Source organism: Phyllostomus discolor, chromosome 4, assembly GCF_004126475.2.
Source record: "Phyllostomus discolor isolate MPI-MPIP mPhyDis1 chromosome 4, mPhyDis1.pri.v3, whole genome shotgun sequence".
In the NCBI taxonomy this organism is placed as follows: domain Eukaryota; kingdom Metazoa; phylum Chordata; class Mammalia; order Chiroptera; family Phyllostomidae; genus Phyllostomus; species Phyllostomus discolor.
In genome coordinates this window covers 172,662,855-172,682,521 of record NC_040906.2, presented here as the reverse complement: position 1 = coordinate 172,682,521, position 19,667 = coordinate 172,662,855, and the positions used below count along the sequence as shown (strand labels likewise).

At 40.3% G+C, this 19,667-nt stretch overlaps 1 protein-coding gene across 1 annotated transcript in view; it reads left to right on the top strand.

Annotated features, from left to right (window-relative positions):
- TRAPPC3L (trafficking protein particle complex 3 like) overlaps window positions 1-19,667 on the top strand; it is a 44,052-nt gene that overhangs the window by 5,352 nt on the left and 19,033 nt on the right. Inside the window, exon 3 of the mRNA XM_028509629.2 lies at window positions 1,879-1,978. Coding sequence (XP_028365430.1) covers window positions 1,879-1,978 — 100 coding nt within the window. The remainder of the gene's footprint in view (window positions 1-1,878; window positions 1,979-19,667) is intronic.

The following is a 19,667-nucleotide window of genomic DNA, read 5'->3' as shown; positions in this document are numbered from 1 at the left end:
TGGAATACTCCTTTCCAGCCCCTTCTTGCCTGCAAGGTTTCTTTTGAGAAATCAGCTGACAGTCTTACGGAAACTCCTCTGTAGGTTAGGTAATTTCTTTTCTCTTGCTGCTTTTATGATTCTCTCCTTTATCTGTAATCTTGGGTAATGTAATTATGATGTGCCTTGCTGTGTTCCTCCTTGGGTCCAAATTCTTTAGGACTCTCTGAGCTTCCAGGTCTTCCTGGAAGTCTATTTCCTTTACCAGAATGGGGAAGTTCTCCTTCATTATTTTTCCAAATAAGTTTTCAGTGTCTTGCTCTTCCTCTTCTCCTTCTGGCATTCCTATGCCAGATTTGAATGCTGGAACGTTGAAGAGAGGCTTAGGAACCTCTAGGACAACTTTAAATGTTCCAATATCTGAATCTGAGAGCATCTTATATTTTTAATTCAATACATAAATATACAAAATATATACTTTGCAGAAGCATACCCTTTGACCAAAACTCACTCTCTCTCTCTCTCTCTCTCTCTCTCTCTCTCTCTCTCTATATATATATATATATATATATATATATATATATATATGCATATATGTGGCACTGACTATAATATTCTGGCCTCTAATCACTGTTCCCAGGGGCCAACCCCGTGTATATGCATAAATATTAGAAAACACTGGAAACATGTTTTAAATCCTAATACAACTATTTCTGTAAAGTATACGTTCTGTTTTTTAAAAGTCTATTTATTCTGTGTGATCCTCCTGACAAGAATCAGAAAACATTTTTCTTGAAAGGCAAGTAAACTAATCTGAATGTTGCTATCCACTCAGAAATATAAATATCTCATAGAGTTAGTGAATGGGTGAGCACTCTGACATTAAATCGATCCATCCCCAACTGCCCAGTCACCAAATATCTCCCCTCTTTTTAGACCCTATGGAGTCAATGTTGCCTCTACAAACCTCGGTGTCTTTATCTTGCTGAGTCTTCTGTTGCTCTATTCAAATCATTTCACTTGTATATGTACATGTTGGCGTGAAATTCAATTAATTTTGTGTCAGTTGTTTGGAAACGGCAGACTTATTCTTTTTATTTCTACCATTGAGGTTATATTTCCTCAACTAGGCTGACAGTTCTCAGGTCGATCTTATTGAGGGTGAGTGCTCAGTCACCTTAGCCACATACTCAGGTCGCACCTCAAAAAATGTTTTTACAATTGTATTTCAAGTTCTCCACCTCTTTGTTGTGACGTGGAGCTAATAGAAATACTTTCTCCCAAGTCTCACAGATTCAGTTTCCCTGAAATGAAAAATGAAGTCTCTGGACTTAGCTCTTTTTTCTTTTCACTGAAATTCAGAGTCTAACTGTTGACATCTACACTGGCAACAAAAATTGATTTCTCTATTCCCCTCATCCCCTCCTTTCAGGGCCATGGCGGGCATGCCTGCCCTCCTGCCATGATAAAGCTGCCAGGAAAAGAATGAGCACCCAGGGACCACACCTGTAGCAGACAACAAGTTAACTAGACCCTCATTCTGTTTCCAGCAACAGCTGATGATGAGAAAGTCAGCTGCTAATGAGAAACACTGGGTCACAAACACCAACCAACCTTCTTTACCTTTCGTGTACATGGTCAAGTTTTGGCTGGCCTTGAATCCTCCAAGTCCCCTGCTTGTAGATGAGTTACTATTCCCTGGGTGTGTTGCTCACTGTTTCTGTGGCCTGTGGGACAAATAGGGAGCCCACTGCCAAATAGTCATTTGAATGGTCACATTGGTTTAGTTTGTTATCCAGTTGGGCATGTGCTAACAAGATGAATCCATTCTTAAACATTGATACATTTCACTAAGGCTCAAACATTATTTCCAGACCACACTCTTCCCTTCATTCACAGGGGACATGGCATTGGCACACGGCTGGTGGAAGACTTTTTGGCTCGATCTTGTGTGAGACGATGCCACAGTTATTCAGAAATTATAGACATAATCGCCCAGGTAAGGACATTTTTAGTTCTGTCAATATGTTTTGAAAATCTTTGTTCCATCCTGAGTTTGGTGGGTCTCTGCTCTGATTGAACACGTTCCATCTGTATCCATTATTAGGTACTAAGAGAGAGGATTCTGATCAAAAAGCATTTAATTTCAGTACAGAGATAAAGCTATTGTGAGCAGAGACAAATGCTTCTAGGCATCTAAACATCTATTGATTTTCCTGATCAAATGGTATGTGTGGAGTATATATCCCACTCCGGGGAGAGTGCTCTGTGAAGGTAAACAGCAGGGAGGTCCAATAAGGCAGACTTATAACATACATGCCCCAAACCAACCTCTTCATGTAATCATTTTCAGCCGTCTCTGAGAATATTGTTGTAGCCATTTCATTCCAGACACAGTGTTTTCCCAAGAGAAATAATAAGACTTCCTAGGAGTGTGTATGCACTGAGAACTTTCACAGCCCGAATATATGAAGGGCAACTTGGAGGTATCTGGAATGAGCACACATTTCTGATATGAGATTGGGAAATGCGCTCTTAGCCAGAATTCCTTTAATCTACAGGCCTATTCACATTAGTGGCAATAATAGTTCCATATAGCAGTTTCTGACTCATTTTGATTTTGTATCCTGCAACTCATCTGAAATCATGCGTTAATTTAACCGTTTTGTGTGTGTGTGTGGTGTGTTTGTGTGTGTGTGTAGTCTTTAGGGTTTTCTGCATATAAGATCATATCATCTGCAAAAAGATATAATTTTACATCTTTTTTTCTAGTATGGGTACCTTTTATTTATTTTTCTTGCCTAATTGATGTGGCTAGGACTCCCAGTACTATGTTGAGTAGAAGTGAAACTCAACATTTTTCACCATTGAATGTGGCAGAGGGGAAAGGATGATCTTGCTCACAAATGGTTCTGGGAAACGACACCCACACACATGTAATGGAGCTGGACCCTTGTCTTACAGCACACACGCAAATCAACTCGAAATGGGTCCGAAACACCCACCCCTATGCAAGATGCCTTCTACCAATGAGGAGAATCTCTTGTCGCCCTCACCCTTCTTTTGTGAAGGGGTTGTCCCTGGTCTTTCCACTTTCCTTCAAGGGGCCGATTTCCTCACTTGTAATAATTTTCACTTCTCCATCAAAATGTTCTCTGACATGTGGGAATGATGCCACCCAATTCAGGAGCTTTTTAACTCAGAGGAAGAGTCAGATTTTAGTTGTGTATTCACCCACGGATGCTTGGCTTATAATTAGCGGCTATCATCTAAAGTTCTGGCCTTTGGCAGCATTATCTCATTAATCCCTGGAGACTCTCAGAGGAGGCAGGTGTTAAATGTTAGTGTCAGTATTATGGAGAAGTGGGCAAGGTCAGAGGAAGTTTACTGTGGTCACATGCTGCGTGTGGAGCATAGCAGGGTCAGGAACAGAACCCACTGGCTGTGATTTGTTTGGCTGCCCTCTGAGACCCTGCACTTAGACCGAATACTGTCATCATCCCTCTCGGGGGTTTTGCACCTGCGTACCGTGGCTCCCACAGAACCCACGATCTCTGTCCTGGTTCCAGGGAAGTAGAGAAAGAAAGGAAGAAGAGCGAAGTGAGTCATCTAAGAGCTAGTTGGTGAAAGACAACACACAGGAATGGGTCTCCTGACCTCATTCTCTGTTCTGTACTTCTTTGCCTCCGGGAGGACAATTAGGTGACCTCAGATAATAACAACATTCCCGCCTCTCTTGTTTTCCTCACTGTGCCTTTTCCACAGGGAAGCTATCTCTGTCACTAAGCTTCTGATAATTTACTCCACAGGCTTTAGACCTCAAATTGCACCACCTAGTGGTACAAGAAGAAATCCCGTGACAGAGGCCAAACATTGATCAAAACCATCTTTCGTCAGCCTTATGTTTTATGTAGAGATAGATGGCAGGCTATTTCGAAGTCATCTTCCTGCAACATTAAAATGTATCGATTTTTATTTCTTTAATTTTTCAATTACAGCTTACATTCAATATTATTTTCTTTTAGTTGCGCATGTACAGCATAGCGGTTAGACTGTCATATACTTTACAAAGCCAGCTCCCCCGACATTGCTAGTACTAACCTGGAAAAAATGTATTCACTTTTAAATTCTTTTCTACCACCTACAAGTTTACCTTTTGTGGTGGTTGCCTCAAGGCACAACAACAAATTTTAATTGTTAACAAATTGCTTAACAATTTTAATTGTTAGTATTACAACATGATCTTTAACAACTTTAGTAATACAGAGATTTTCTGAAGAAAAGCTCCAAGTAACTTTGCCTGTCATCTGTTCTTCCCTGACAAGAGCTTTGTGAAGTCGAGACTCTATTTTCAGCCCCATTTTAGTGATGATGTAATGAGACTTAGATGACATCACCAAGGATGCTTAGAAAAGCCAGCTTACAATTTATTTCTTGTGACCTGATTCCAGTATTTTTTAAAATAATTGTTACTTTACAATATACCTTTGAAGATATTCCCATATTATGGTCCATTGTTTTGAGAAAAAAGGAAAATGTGGAATTTGCAGTAGAGTTACTTTGGCTGATTTTAGTTGTAATAATGAAATATTAGAGAATTTAACTGTGATTTAATGGGAATAAATCTCTTTAAGTTTGTTATAAGGGCAAATAGAATATGCAATTGTACCTCTCTCTAGTGAAGGTCTAAAAATACCTCCTTAGTTAGGCAAAAATATATTTCATGGTTTTCAAACATATTGATGATAAAGTTTCAATATTAGGGGAAGTTAATTAGAGATGAATTGGTCGTTCAAATCAAAAAATTAAGATCGACAAGAACTATTATAATGTTGTCTTTAATATGTTTTTAGAGAGGGAAGGGATAGAGGGAGAGAAATATTAATCAGTTGCCTCTCACACATACCCTCACTGGGGATTAAGCCGGCAACCTTGTGGTTTGTGGGACAAAGCCTGACCAACCAAGCCACACCAGTCAGGGCTGTTTGTTGACTTTTAAAAGTAATTTATACACAAGGAACTCTGGTCTTCATGAGATGCAGAGCAATGGTCTAACCAAATCCAGGAGTCCTCACCCTGCTCAGCCACCTCCCCACTGTGTGACCCTGACAAAGTCTCTGAGCCTGACTGCACCTCAGTTTCCGTATCTGTCAGGTGAGGCCTCTTTCAGCTGAAGTTCTCCTGAGTTTCGAGTATTGCTTTCTCTAGCTAAAATCTGGGCATTGAACTATAGTTGTAAATAGCCAGGTGTCCTGGTGGGAGCTCCCAAAGTCTCCTTCAAAGCATTCGCACTTTCTAGCTACTGACCATGTGAACAACTGATTGGCCTAGCACGGGGCTGTTCATCAAAGCTGGGAAACTTCTTACTGTCAGGCCAATGTCACGATGATGGCTGTTCTGAGGGTATAGGGGAACTTTATAATTTGTCAGTATAAACATCCCATCATTGTTATTGTCACAGTAGGATGAAATGTTAAAATAGTGAAAAAGATGGTCTAAAATATGTTTAAAATATAAAAATACTTTAAAAAATTGAAATATTTACCTTTAGGTTAAAAAATTGGAACCCAATATTGTCCATATAGGAAATTCTGCAAAGCAAAAATGAGGTATTTTCCTTTTGATAGTGAAGATTGAAATTTACCTTAAATACTATAAGCAATGATTTTTTTCCGGTGAGTGATGTAAAATCAATGAAATAATTGAAAGGCAATGTTCACAGGAGGCAAAGAAGAGAAAGTGCCTAAAGCAGGGAAGGAAATCTAAACGGTGGCTGTCGTGAGCATGAACTCACGTCTCAGTCCTAGAGCAAACACTTAGGAATACAATGCAGAGAGGAATCTGAACGCAGAGGGATTTTTTTGAACTGGGGGAATAATTTTTATTTATAAAATGCCTCAGTTAAGATCAGAGTTGAGTCTACACAGAAGAATCCCAGCAAATCATACTGATCAAATTTATGTTGTTCTCATTCTCATCTGCACACACAAAACTTCCCTGGACTGAATTGATACAAATTACTCAAACATTTTGAAGCCTGAAACCCCCAAGTCACTTTAGAGTGTTGGCAGCTCCATGGCCATAGAATTGCAATCTCCATACAGGTTTGCACTCAGAAGCACTGATTTCATACTTCAACAGGGACATTCAAGTCTGACTTTGGTAGACATTTTCAGAGGGGTGCCTGCATTGGAAGGAGAATCAGCAGGCCTGGTCAGGAAACAGACACCATGCAATCATTGCAATGAGCAAGGTTTACTATAAACATTATGAACTATTTATAGGGCATTACCTACTAAGAAAGAAAAAGATGCTAAGGAATACCCTATTGCTGAGAGAATTCCCAAAGAAGAAATATTTTGAAGGGGCCCCTCATCCAAGGCTGCAGTTCAAATATCTTTGGGAAAGCTATGATCATAGCCCATGGGAGGTGCAAAGGCCTCTGGGTTCCCAGGTTGAGACTGATGGACAGGGAATTATGGATCAAAGCTAATAAGCAGAGACCCTTACTGGAGTGTAAGGGCTGAGGTTAGTGGTGAGGGAAGCATGGGCTGAAACACGCAAGCCGGGCAGTGAGTGCTACAGGGTAACCTATGTGCTGCCAGTCATTGCCAGCAGGAGTAAATCAAAAAAAGGCACACCAGAGCCAGGAAAAGAAGTACTTTCCTTCTGCTCTATCTTTGCAGAAACTTCTACTGGCAAAGGACAAATATTTGCAAGATCTAATTCTAACATTAAAAGCAAGGTGATGTTTGGAGATGAGAGGCAGCAATCCAACGACCAACACAGAGGCCTGAGCCTTTGTGACTTTTATTTACATCCTATGGGCATTTTTTATGTCGGTGCACCTCTAAGTGCAACTGTAGCAGGCTGGTAGAAAGATGTGGCGAAGGAAGCTGGATTATTTTCTTACCAGTGTGGTGTCAGCAGCCTACAATTTAAGATGCAAAGTATTATAGACCAAAGAGCACAGTTTTCAATGTGCACACTTTTCGTCTGAAATAGGCTTTCTGTTAAACACTGAAGTTTATTAAACGTAGCCACTGCCTTTTTTTTTTTTACTAATGTCTCTATAACCAAATCTATGTGTGCTCGCTCTCTCTCTCTCTGTCAGGATTATAAAATCTACTCTATTTTATTACTTTTAGAAGTGCTATTTAATTATATTATTGCCAAGAACTCCAGAATATAGCTGACTGGCTAATACCATGCACTTTCTCCCTTGGAATTCACAGGAAGCAAGATGCAAGGCAAATGGCAGATTGACACTTACCCACCACCCTGTGCAAGTTGTGTTGAGAGCTTGATGCTTGGTCTCACGAACTGTGTAATGGTCTTATAGGTTTTACACTGATGAGGTCTACTTCCTGAAATGTTCATAGGTCTTAATGTAAAACTTAGTTTGCATTGTGGGAGACAGGAATTACAGTATCAAGATACCTAAGTGAGCATAACAGAACTACCTTGGAAAGGTAAGAGGACTCATGATCAACCTTTCTTAGAACATTTTTATTATGAAAACAGAGCAACATAAATCTGCATTTCAGTTTAATGCTTTAATCAGTGTTAAAATTCAATTTTGTATTGTGTTTTGTGCTTGTAGATCTTCCAAAAATTTGCTGGTGACCAACTTCTTTTGTATATATTTCTGTTCCCCATCTAACTAGAGCAAAAGTGTTTTACAAAAAATGGGAATAACACAGAGTTTTCTTGAGTCATGGTAATATACATGCACTTTGTTTGGTTGATACTTTATTGTATTATCTGTTATAGTTATCCTTCTGGGAAATTTTATTTCCCCATCACATCCATAAGCTTAAAGGGAGGATAATTCCAGGCATTCTTAGGGTTTTGCCCATTGTGCTATGGCAAACCAGACCATTGTAGACATAACATTACATACGATTGAAGTGAATTCAGCAAGTGCTTGAAAATCTGCCCACACATATGCACCCTGTTGCTCCTCCTATTCTTTCCAGAAGAGGGCAGTAGTCCACATTCATCTTTGAATTGAAGACTCCTACTCCTCCCCCTCCCACTTTAATTCCCACCACCCGCTGTCCCGTATTTCAAGTAGTATTTACTGCACTGCAAATCCAAATGTGTCTGGCTGCTCACAATAACAATTCTGTAATAATAAGATTTGAACTGCAACAGAATTTTGGACAGGAAAATATCTGATTTTTATTAAATAATAGTGAATTCGTCTTGACAATTTTATTGAAACCCTTTATTTTTTCCACTATTCATACAATTGTAGAAAGTTTCAGGAGAGCAGGGAGATTCATTCTTGCTACACTGAAGTCAATGGTGATTATAACATGAAAGTATTAAATAGGTAATCAAATGATCGGATATTACATTTTTGTTAAGTAGAATATACAGTTATAACACTCTTTGATCTAAAATCTACAAAAATCTTCTTAATTACACAAAAATATACTTCCTGGCTTTCAAACACATTTATAGTAATAGTTTTATTAAGAGAAGTTGATTTAGATAAAAATCGGTCATTTCCATTTATTGTGGAAAATATTTGAAATGTATCCTAAAATTTATCAAGGAGCCAAATTGTTTTAGCTGGACTCCTTTAGGCTGACGGCCTTTGGGTTATGTCAGGTCATTGGGGTTAATTGTAAAGATACCCCGGGACACGATGGCTAGGCTTCATGGAAGAACAGAAACTAGAAAATCCTTCAGTCTGTTTTGCTATCTCAGGAGCAGGAATTTGTGGTTTCTTACCTACTTCTGGCCTCTGCTATTTTGGTTACTCAGTTATCCTCTACTTATTTTGCTCTTACGAATACTTACTAATTTCTTTTTTTTAATATATATATTTTTAAATTTCTCAGTCACTGCTGATATACAATATATTAGTTTCAGGTCTAGCACATTGAGTATGTTACTGAACAAAAAGGGGGGTTTGTCTGCCTGCTGCCACAAAAGCCAAACTTATGAGGCAGTTGGTGGTAAAAAGGGAAAGAGGTTTTATTCAGATGCTGCACCATCTGGGAGAATGGTGGACTCCCAATCTCAAAGCTCATCTCTTCCACAAAACCCAAAGTCCAACCATCCTCAGCAAGACCAAAACAAAAGCCAGTGCCCAGAGTTCCTGCTCCATTTTAATATCCTGTATCTTGGAGTCAGCAGTTGGCTGCTAAGCAGCCATCCACGCAGCTGAGCTAGTTCCCTGATGCTGCAGTTTCAGACTGTCTCCTGGAGGCCGTGGGCCATGTGGCTGATAAGGCTTCTTTCTTCCTTTCCCCAGGCTAGACTGATGGGCCTCTTTGGTCCAGCACCACTCTTGCACCATTTTGACTTTTATTGCACTGTGACTGACTTCCCCCAGTCCCACCTCCAATCTGGTATCAAAGGGTAGGAGGGCTTGTTTCTCTAATCCAATTATGTTGCTAGACTTATGCACGCTCAGTGTAAGAACTCCTTCTGCCTCCTCTTGGTTTGTGTTGGCGTCCCCCTTCTTACTCTGTCAACTCCACCCAGGGTCAAGGGGAGAGAATCCACAAAGCATATGCTTGGTTACCCAGGCAGTGTGGCTTCACGTCCTGTGGAAGTGCAATGCAGACCGGGAGCTGTACTGCAAATGCAATGTCCTCAACATGGCCCTGGGTGGTTTGTGAAGGCATCCCTGGACTGGCTGCCTGGCCTCTGTACTGGAACCTCCAAACTTCACCTACTGGTAACAAGTAGACACTTGTATGCCTTACAAAGTATCACCCCGGGAAGCCTAGTGCCATCTGACACTATACTGAATGCCATACATACTTATTACAATATTATTGACTGTACTCCCTGTGCTATACTTACATCTCCACGACTGTTTTTATCACTGGCAATTTGTACATTTACTCCCTTCATCTTTTCTTTTTTCTCTTTGCCTCAGTGCTCAGCTGCCTCACAGTTTCTGTTGCCTCATGGCTTCTGCTTATTTTCTTTTCTCTTCGTCTTATTTGTCTTCTGCCCAATCACATACACTGTCTCTCTTTGTGTCTCATGTTCAGTCCCAAAACGACAGTCTTAGTCTAACCTGTCCAGTCGATCAGTGGCCCTGTGCTGGGCAGAGTTTTCATGCTGGGCCACTTTAAGTCCTGTAGCCCAACTATGGACTGATTGCCAGGGCTCTCAAATGCCTATTCTAGTCCACCAACTGTAGCCAGAACAGCAGGATAATGAGACACAAAACATGATCAGTATAGGAAACCCCTCAGGAAGGAGGATTGGGTATGGCGAACATTCTGAGATTTTCTAAACAGGGCAAATTAACTGTCATAGACCTGGCTCTTTCTGCCTGGGCAACAGTAACAGTCATTTACGGGTCTTACTTGACCCATACGCCCTCACTCACATTCTTCATCCTACTGATGCTTCTGGTTGTCTTCCTCGGCCCCAGAGGTAGAAGTCCCACATGCACTATGTGGCAGGCTCCATGTCACATGCTATCTGTAATGTATTGAAGTAGAAAGAATGGTCTTTGCTATGCATTTTGAAGATAACAATCAAGTAGGCAAATCTTTCCAAAAAATGTTTCCACTAGGAAGCATTCCAAGGGAAACCACATTGTTTGACCATTAGCAATGGTGTGGCAGGCATTTCTCAAAATAGTAAACTCCAAGAAATGCTTTAGTAGAAGGAAAACAATGAAATTCTCCTGGGAAAAATGATGTTGTCCTACAATATATAGCATTAGGTCCTCTTTTGAATTTCTCATAAAGGAACTAATTAGAAAAATTTGCTCTGCTCCTGTAATCCTATGGAGCTTTTGCTTTTTTCTCATTTTGAATCTTTTTCAGTCCGTTCTCTTGGCATTCTGTATTTTTCAAAGATTGTTACCAGAAATGACATGATTTTTTTGTGTAAATAAGACACCTGCTCAGAGAAAATGGATTCAAACCAGGCCATTCAAGTCAGAGATGTCAGCATATCTTAGGTCTTTTTCTCTCTCTTAAAATCAGAACAGTTTTATTCCTTAGGATTCTGTAGCTTATTTTCCCTTTTTTCTTATTATGTTTGGCTTCTTTAATTTTCCAAACAATGTACATTTTAAAAAGAAATACTTCCTCTAAAATCACTGTCTATACTGGCTGGTGAGGCTTAGATGAGTGGAGCATCGTCCTGTAACCTAAGGTTGTAGGTTCAATTCCCAGTCAGGGCATGTTCCTAGGTTGTGGGTTTGATCCCCAGTTCAGGCACATACAGGAGGCAACCAATTGATGTTTCTCTTAAAATAAATAAAAAATTTTCTCAGGTGAGGATAAAAAAATCACTACATTTCACAATTCTGAATATAAGCCTAACTGTGATGCACCCAGTACAATGCACAACACTCGAATTGAGTTATGTTGACAACATAATTCAAAGCCCAAAAGGTAAGGGTTTCTTTCCTGTCTTTTGAATGAGCTTTCATTTACCAGATGCAAATTTAAACCTCAACTTTAAAGTTTCCTTTCACCTGCTTCCCCCATCCCATGCCTGCACAGGTACGCACAAACCTCTCCCTCCTAAACACAACTTACTTTAAGGGTTACACTAAGAAATGTGCCCTGAATGTCACAACACAGAGACACCTGGAACATTTTTATTACTAGACAATTTCTGCCCTGTGTTAAAATCTCCCACTAATGTGGAGAGCTGGTTTTCCTGATGATCCTCTCAACATGTGACTTGTGCATGCTGCTTTGACCTCCTCAGGCCTGGGAGCACATCACTGCTACACCAGGCTGTCAGCTTCTGCAGATGATCCTGTGCCCTGGCTCCACCTTTCTCTCCTGGGACATGGAGAGGGGGCTCTGTGCTCTCCACACAGATTCCAAAGGCTGGCAACTTCCACTCAGCTCAAATCTCCTTCACCTCAGGCAACTCAGTGCTGTATCCAAGATGCCTGCCAGGAAATCCCTACAGCAGAGTGGGAAGTGGGGAAGGGGTCAAGGTGATTACCATTCCTTTTGCTTATTTCAGATGACCAGCAGTTGTGACTCTTTTAGTTTCAAAGATTGCCTAATCCTAAAATATTTAGTATCTTGCCATGTGTTGTAGGAGAATAATTTGTCAATAGGTGTTTGAGAATTTAGCCATTATTGCATGTGCCTCCCATCTCCATCCAAAAGATGGAAGTGGGAAACTGAGGTACTAAAGTGGTAGAGTCTTCAGAGTCCAGGCTGGACTTGGGAGTCAAGCATTCCTCAACATGTCACTCCTGCAGGGAGCTGAAAGGGAAGGAGGGAACCAAGGGGAAGGCTCAGCATTGGCAGACCTGAAAATGCAGGTTCTCAACAACAGAGGAGCAACGATGACCAGGTTCACAGAGAGCATTTGGCTTCTTTATGCTGAGCAGTTCTCAGCATGAAGACACAGGTGTGGGTACCAGGGTTCAAGTACCATCTGTGCCTCATTCTCAACACCTTCTGGATATGACTATTTTTTTTTAATCCCTCAACTGAACAATATAAGCCAATCTGATTAAGCCCAAGATACATTTCTCTTTGCTGTTAATTACTATTTTTCAAAAGTTAACTCACAATGCAGCAGTAGGAGTCTATTGAACTTTTTTCACATTTTCCAACATATGTTATTGTAATAAGTGGGAGCTCTTGATGAGCAAGGATTGAATTCCATGGAAGTCACAGCACAGTACCACACAGCATTCCAGAGAAGCTGGCATCACAGCTAGCTGAATGTCGGGCCAGTTTCCTACTTAGTGGCATTTTTAAGCAGGGAAAGAGAGTGGAAAGATTAGAAGGAAAGAAAAATCCTTTGTAGTTATAAAATTCTTAATATGTAAAACATGAATATTAACAACAAAAGCAATTTATAAAATATTTTCAGAATTATACCATTTGAACCAAAACACTGCCAGATAGATGATTAAAAATAAGAATTTTTAATACAAATGTGACCATTTAAGCTCAATTCTCTTCTCCAAGTAGGCAATAATTGCCCCAGAGAAACACCCACACACTTGAACTGTTTCCCTTTGCACCTCTGTGAGGGGCGAAAGAAAAAACACATGGGAAGCTTTCTCCTGTGGAACAGAGTGTATGTACAGCCGCAGGGTCTGTAGATCTTGCAGACCGGTTGGGTTGAACTCAGTGGACTACTTATGGCAGAGTTCCACTAAGAAAGCAAGGCACCAGCAGGAAAATTCCCCTTAAACTTTTATTATGACTACATTTGTGTGTTTCCTCTAGTCACAGGGTAGTATTTCTGAAGGTTCAATTCTCAGTAAATTCTACCAGTCATCTTCCCTTTCTTGTAAATGTTCATCTTCCACTTCTGATTATGATCAGGACTTATGGGAAATTGGACTTGCAATAGGCATCTTGTCTTCTTGGCACTATTATGTTCCAGGAGAAAGTTTTCAGTCTTCCAGGTATCTGAACCCATGACAAGCTAGTCTAAAATTCATATAATGTTATTAACCAGTGTTATCCCAAGAAATCTATTTTTTAAATGGCCAAAAATGATTAAAAGCTAGTCTATCCTAACTTTCTATTGCAGATTCTTGGTGTTGTTTCCATTGTTTAACTTATCTGGAGGAAACTCATGAGACACTGGTTTATAAAACAAATCTAATTGTGTGGACTTGTTGACCAAAGAATATTCAACCTATAGCAAAGTCTTGTAAGAGTTTATTTGAACCAAATTTTGTGGCTATGTCTGAAAGCAAAATCTGAATGGATGGAGAAAATGCTCCAGAGAATGGCAGTTTTGCAGCTTATTTTATACACTAGAATCAAAAGAAGAGATATAAGGAAAGGTACATGAAATTCATTGGTGGTAGATTAAGGATGCAGGAGAAAAGCAAAGTGGGGAAGGCTTTGAGACTGGATAAAAAAACAAATGAAGAAACACATACTCCTTTAACATCAGCAGGTACAGAGTAGTTAGTAATGATCATTACAGCACATAGAGGTGGCATTTGGGGAACATGATGATAATGAGAGTTCTGTGGTCTCTGCTCTGGTGCCTTCAAAAAGAAAATTACTCCATCTTTTCAAGGGTGTATTACCTAAGATGCATAAGGACAATGAAGAGAACTCATTGAAGGTCAAAAATGACCTTTGCTAAGGATGCTATATGTCTGGGACATGACTACCCACTATGACTTGCCCAGTTAGGAGTTTGTGATCAGACCATCCTATGTGGTTGCTTTTTGTCACTGAGCTTGTCAGACCTGCCATGTGGCCCCTCTGAACTGGTAAGGTTTGTTATATAGCCCCCCTTTTATTCACAAACTAAAAATAGCAATAGCTTTGGAAACATTACATAATGTAACTTTTTGCAATAAAAATCCTTACCAGAGATGAAAATTATTGAGGAAATACTATGGGAAACAAAATCCTAAAAAAAAAAGCAAGATCTACCTGGGTCTAAGGGTTCAGAGACACCTTGGAAAGGCCAGCCAAACTCTGGGTCATCCCTGCTTGGTGTCCTTCTTAGTTGGTGTCAGAAGTAAGATTTGGTCCAGACTTGGCCTGACCTCTTATTCTCCAGGGAAATGGTTATCAGTTCTGCTCTGTATAATAACCTGGAGGTTTCCCCCACAAAGTCTGATCCCCAGAGCCCACCTTCTTTTTTAAAATTCTTACTGGAGATGTACCTGTTGACTTTAGAAAGAGAGGACAGGAAGGAGAGAGACAACGAGAAACACTGATGTGAGAAAACACATTGGTTGGTTGCCTCTTGTACACACCCCTATTGGGGATTGAACCTACAAACTTTCTGTGCACAAGATGATGCTCAACCAACTGAACCACCCTGTCAGGGCTCAGATCCTACCTTTAAGCAATTAAAAGGACTTCTTAAATGTTCCCCAAGTGATCATAATGGGCATCCACAATTCTAGACCAAGGTTTTTTTTAAACTGTGTTCCTGGGCACTCTAGGGTGAATGGTTGGAGGTCAGGTGTCCTGTGAGGGCTGCCACTCCTCCAGACTCTCAGTCCAGAGTTTTCCAGAGTTACCTCTCATTTTAACTCTTTCAAGTATTTCAAATAAAATAAAATGTCATTGGAAAAAAAGGTGGAAAACACTAAAGAGATATAACAAAGGATAGTCTTGACTGAAACAAAGCCCACCCCAATAGCAGTTTATCTCTGGGGCAGGAGGTGGGGGGAGAAGCTGTGTCTTCCAGGACATTGAGTCTGAAGAAGATGCACATTGACCCAACACTAGTTTGTCACTGTGTGTTTCTTTAACTGCTTGACTTCATACACAGGGTTAGTGAGATATACTCACAGTTACCAACTGTTTAAGGAAGCAAGCCTTTTAAAGACTGATTACGATCCCTCATGTTTCCTCTCATGACACAAATGCCAACAAACCACCTGGCAGTAATAATCTTGTAGTGTTGATTCCATCAGCAACCGTTATTATTATTATAGAAGTACATCCTTTTAATTTTTTTTTAAAGATTTTATTTATTTATTTTTAGGGAGGGAAGGGAGGGAGATAGAGAGATAGAGAGAGAGAGAGAGAGAGAGAGAGAGACAAACATCAATGTGCGGTTGCTGGGGGTTATGGCCTGCAACCCAGGAATGTACCCTGGCTGGGAATCGAACCTGGGACACTTTGGTTCCCAGCCCGCGCTCAATCCACTGAGCTATGCCAGCCAGGGCGCCATCCTTTTAAATTGAATTTAGGAATAAAATACTGTCACAATGCAATTAGCAATTATTTTGTAGGTTATGTACTCTTCCAAAGGATTGTTCTTAAGCAAACTTACTCAACATCACCTGAGTTTAGACTTTCTTTACTTTATCCTCCTTGAAATGATCCAGAGAATGTGACCAGGTGAATTAATTAATACATTTCTCCACTTTTATTTCTCTTTTCACTACAATTTAAACTTTTGAAAGATATTTTTCTGCCATTGGTGTGGCTAGATGATCAGAACATCTCAAACTAGTAAAAGATTATGAGTCATATGGAACTTAAGAAATATGGGAGCTGAAAGATATAAAAATTAAAGTTTGGAGACTTGTCTAAATATTTGATGAAATCTCTATTGCTGAAAATTCCTTTTTTTAAAATAAATTATCATTTTTACATAAGGAAATAAAGTAGAAAGTTAACCTTATTGATATAGTGAGTTAAAAGCATAGTTTGAACATATTTGCCCCAAGTGTCCAGAAACCCAATGTGAAAAAGCTGTGCAGGATGGGAAAGAGCTCAGGGCCCCAGACAGTGGCCACGAAACTTGGAAATAGACATTGATTCCCTTGGGTACTTCTGTGTAAGAAGCCAGGTGATTGGTAATCCATGCACTACTGGCTGTGAGACAGCAGAGTTGAAGGAAACTCTGAGATGTGCTATCTAACACTCTGATTTTAAAAATGAAGAAACCTGCTTCTTATGGTTAAATGAGTATTTGAGAATACACCATCATCATGCAACATTTTATATGGTGGAAGTTGAGTCAGATAAATTTGGGTGCAAATTCAGTCTCTATTTCTTATCTGTTGCTTAACCTTAACCTTTTTGAACTTTAGTGTTATTTATAAAAATAGAAACAATAACACCTCCTCCCTAGTGTACTTGTGGATTTTAAGTAGAAATCATATGGAAAGAATGCAGCACATAATAGGCTCTCATGAACATTAATTCTGCCTTTCCTCTGTAGTGGAAGAGCAAAATTTAGAAGACGGTCTCTCCTACAGCTACCCAGGTATTGTTTCTGTGTAACTCAATTTTAACAAACAATTGAACATTGAAAATATCTAAAACTGCCTAAAAGCAGATTTTCAGATTCAAATATAACATTTTACATTTGCAATACGTATGTTCCAACCTACAAAATGGACCAAACTAACCTAATGCTCTTGATTAAAACCCAAAAGGAGTGACTCCAAAGCCACTGGCACTTGCCTTGCTTACCAGTAACGTAGGCCTCCCTCTGAGGTCACTCCCTTTGCTCAGACTCCAGCCTCAGCAGCTCAGCTTGCCCTTGCGCCTCTCCTAAAATCTCATTAAGGCTCAGTACACATTTTGGGCTCCATTGAGGCTTAGTCAGAAGTCGCTGCTAGACAACTAGAACCAGAGCCAGGCCTTGTGTAAGCTCCTCAAGGCAGCATAGGCTCCCGTGGGAACACTGGGCAGTGGTGGGATTGGGTTGAATATCTAATAATCAAGGCAGCAGCCACAGAAAGGGGAACAATCTTTATTCCTGCAGTTTCCACAGAAGGGATGCATATGCAGATCCACTGGTCCTTGCTATTTACTTTGTAGGTGAGAGGCTGCAAATGTCAAAAAATCAGGTATTGACTCTGTTCTGGTTGCATGGAAGGACAAAATGAAAGGAGCGGGTAGGAATAGGTGAAACAAGAATTACCACAAACTTCACTGAGTTTTTTTTTTTAATCTTTACCTGAGGACATGCTTATCACTTTTAGAGAGGGGGGAAGGGAGGGAGCGAGAAGGGGAAAGAAACACCAATGTGAGAGAGAAACACCTATTGGCTACGTCTGGTGCAAGACTGGACTGAGGATTGAACCCTCAACCCAGGCTTCTGTGCTGACTGGGAATCCAACCCATGGCCTTTAGTTTTGCAGGATGATATTCTAACCAACTGAGCTGCACCAGCAAATTAATTGAGTTTTTAGAAATTATTACTGAATTAAGGAAATTGCAATAGGAACATAGCAGTGGCTTAGTGTTTGTTTAAAACAGGATACAAATAAGGCACACAGGTTGCTTCTGATTGTTGTGTCTTTTATGTCTCTTTTATTCACCTGTTTTTATGCCATTGGTCTGTGGAAAATAGAGTCATATGGCAAGTAGAATGTTCTATATTCAAGATTTACTTGGTTGCTTCCTCATGGTGCTAATTAATTTGTTTTATTTTGCCAATATTTTCTATAAACTAGTAGTTAGGTCTAAATGGTTGATTACATTCAGACTTAATTTTTTTTAAGGAAACTATTGCACAGGTTGTACTGTGTACTTACTCTTGCATTGCATCACATTGGGAGGCACATAATTTCCAGTTGTGTCATTTTTAGGGATGACAAGATAGATGAGCAGTTTCAACTTGCACAGTTCTCACCCATCATGCTTTCTCCTAGCAGTTTAAAATTCATTATTTATTACCTAGATCAATTTTGTTAGGAGTTGAAAAACAGTTATTTTCTAATTCTGAAAAGCTCTCTCTCTTAATACAACAATTCTCATTTTTATGTATTAGTGTTTAGTCTATCTGTTGTGTCACAGTGCCCCCAAATTTGGTGGTTTAAAATAGCAGACACTGATTTAAGCTCATGGTTTCCTGGGTCAGGGATTTAGACAGGACTGAGTGGGAACTGCTGTATATGGTCTGTAGCCTCAGATAAGGTGGCTTAAAAGTCTAGATGCCTAGAACAGCTTCACTAGGACCATAGTTTGGGGGTTTGTGTGTGTCTGTTGTTTGAGTTTCCTGGTTCTTGTCCATGTCATATCCACTGAAACTGGAATTTCCAAAAAGGTTCTTCACTCACATGTCTGACACTTAACCTAAAATGACTGGAACAGTTGGGGCCGGTGAAGAGTCAGTTTCTCTCTTTCTTTTTTTCTCTCTCCCACTCCCCCTTCTTCAGAGATTGGGGGTCCCAAGGTAATGGGAATTTTTACATGGTGTCTTGCTCTCACCAGGTTGAACATTGCATGAGACCAAGGCATAAGCTGTAACACTTTTATAATCTGGCTTCACTTCTGCTACATTCTATTGGTTGGTTGAGGCCAGATTCAGGGGCAGAAGAATAAGACTCCATCTCTCTGTTGAAGCCATTGGACCATATTTAGTTCACTATGGTTAGGTTTTATTAAACTAAACCCTGCATGTACCAAAGATACTCTGAAGTTGATTTGGCTAGAGTCAATGTAAATGCACACAAAAAAAATGCTCACTGTAGAACTTTCTTTGAAAGTTCATGCTGACTCAAGAGAGCTCCTGGGAGGACTTCTAGCCAAGATGGAGGTGTCAGTAGACACACTGTTCCTCCATTCACAACAAAAAGAAGGACAACAACAAATTTAAAAACAAAAACCAACCAGAACTGACAGAAAATCGAACTGTATGGAAGTCTGACAACCAAGGAGTTAAAGAAGAAACACTCCCCCAGACCGGCAGGAGGGGTGGAGATGGGCAGCCAGGTGGAGAAGACTCATGGCAAGGTGGAAGCTGGTAGACTGGGCGATCCCACATTTGTGTCCAGATAAATCATGAGGAACAACTGCAGAATGAGTCAGGCCACGCAACCCAGGGCCCCAGCGTAGGGAAATAAAGCCTCAAACCTCTGACTGAAAACACCTGTGGGAACTGAGGCACCAGCAGGAGAAACCCCAGCCTCATAGGAGAGTTCGTTGGAGAGATCCACAGGGTCCTAGAATGTACACAAACTCTCCCACCCAGGAATCAGCACCAGGAGGGCCCAATTTGATTGTGGGTGGTGGGGTAAGTGACTGAAAACCAGCAGAGAGCACAACGCAGTGACATAGGTTGCCACACCCTGGTTCTAACACCTAAGGCTCTGCCCCTTACTACATAACAGGTGTGCCAAGACAAAAAAAAAATGGCCCAAATGAAAGAACAGTTCAAAGCTCCAGAAAAAATACAACTAAGCAATGAAGAGATAGCTAACCTATTCGGATGTACAGTTCAAACCACTGGTAATCAGGATACTCCAGGAACTCACTGGGTAC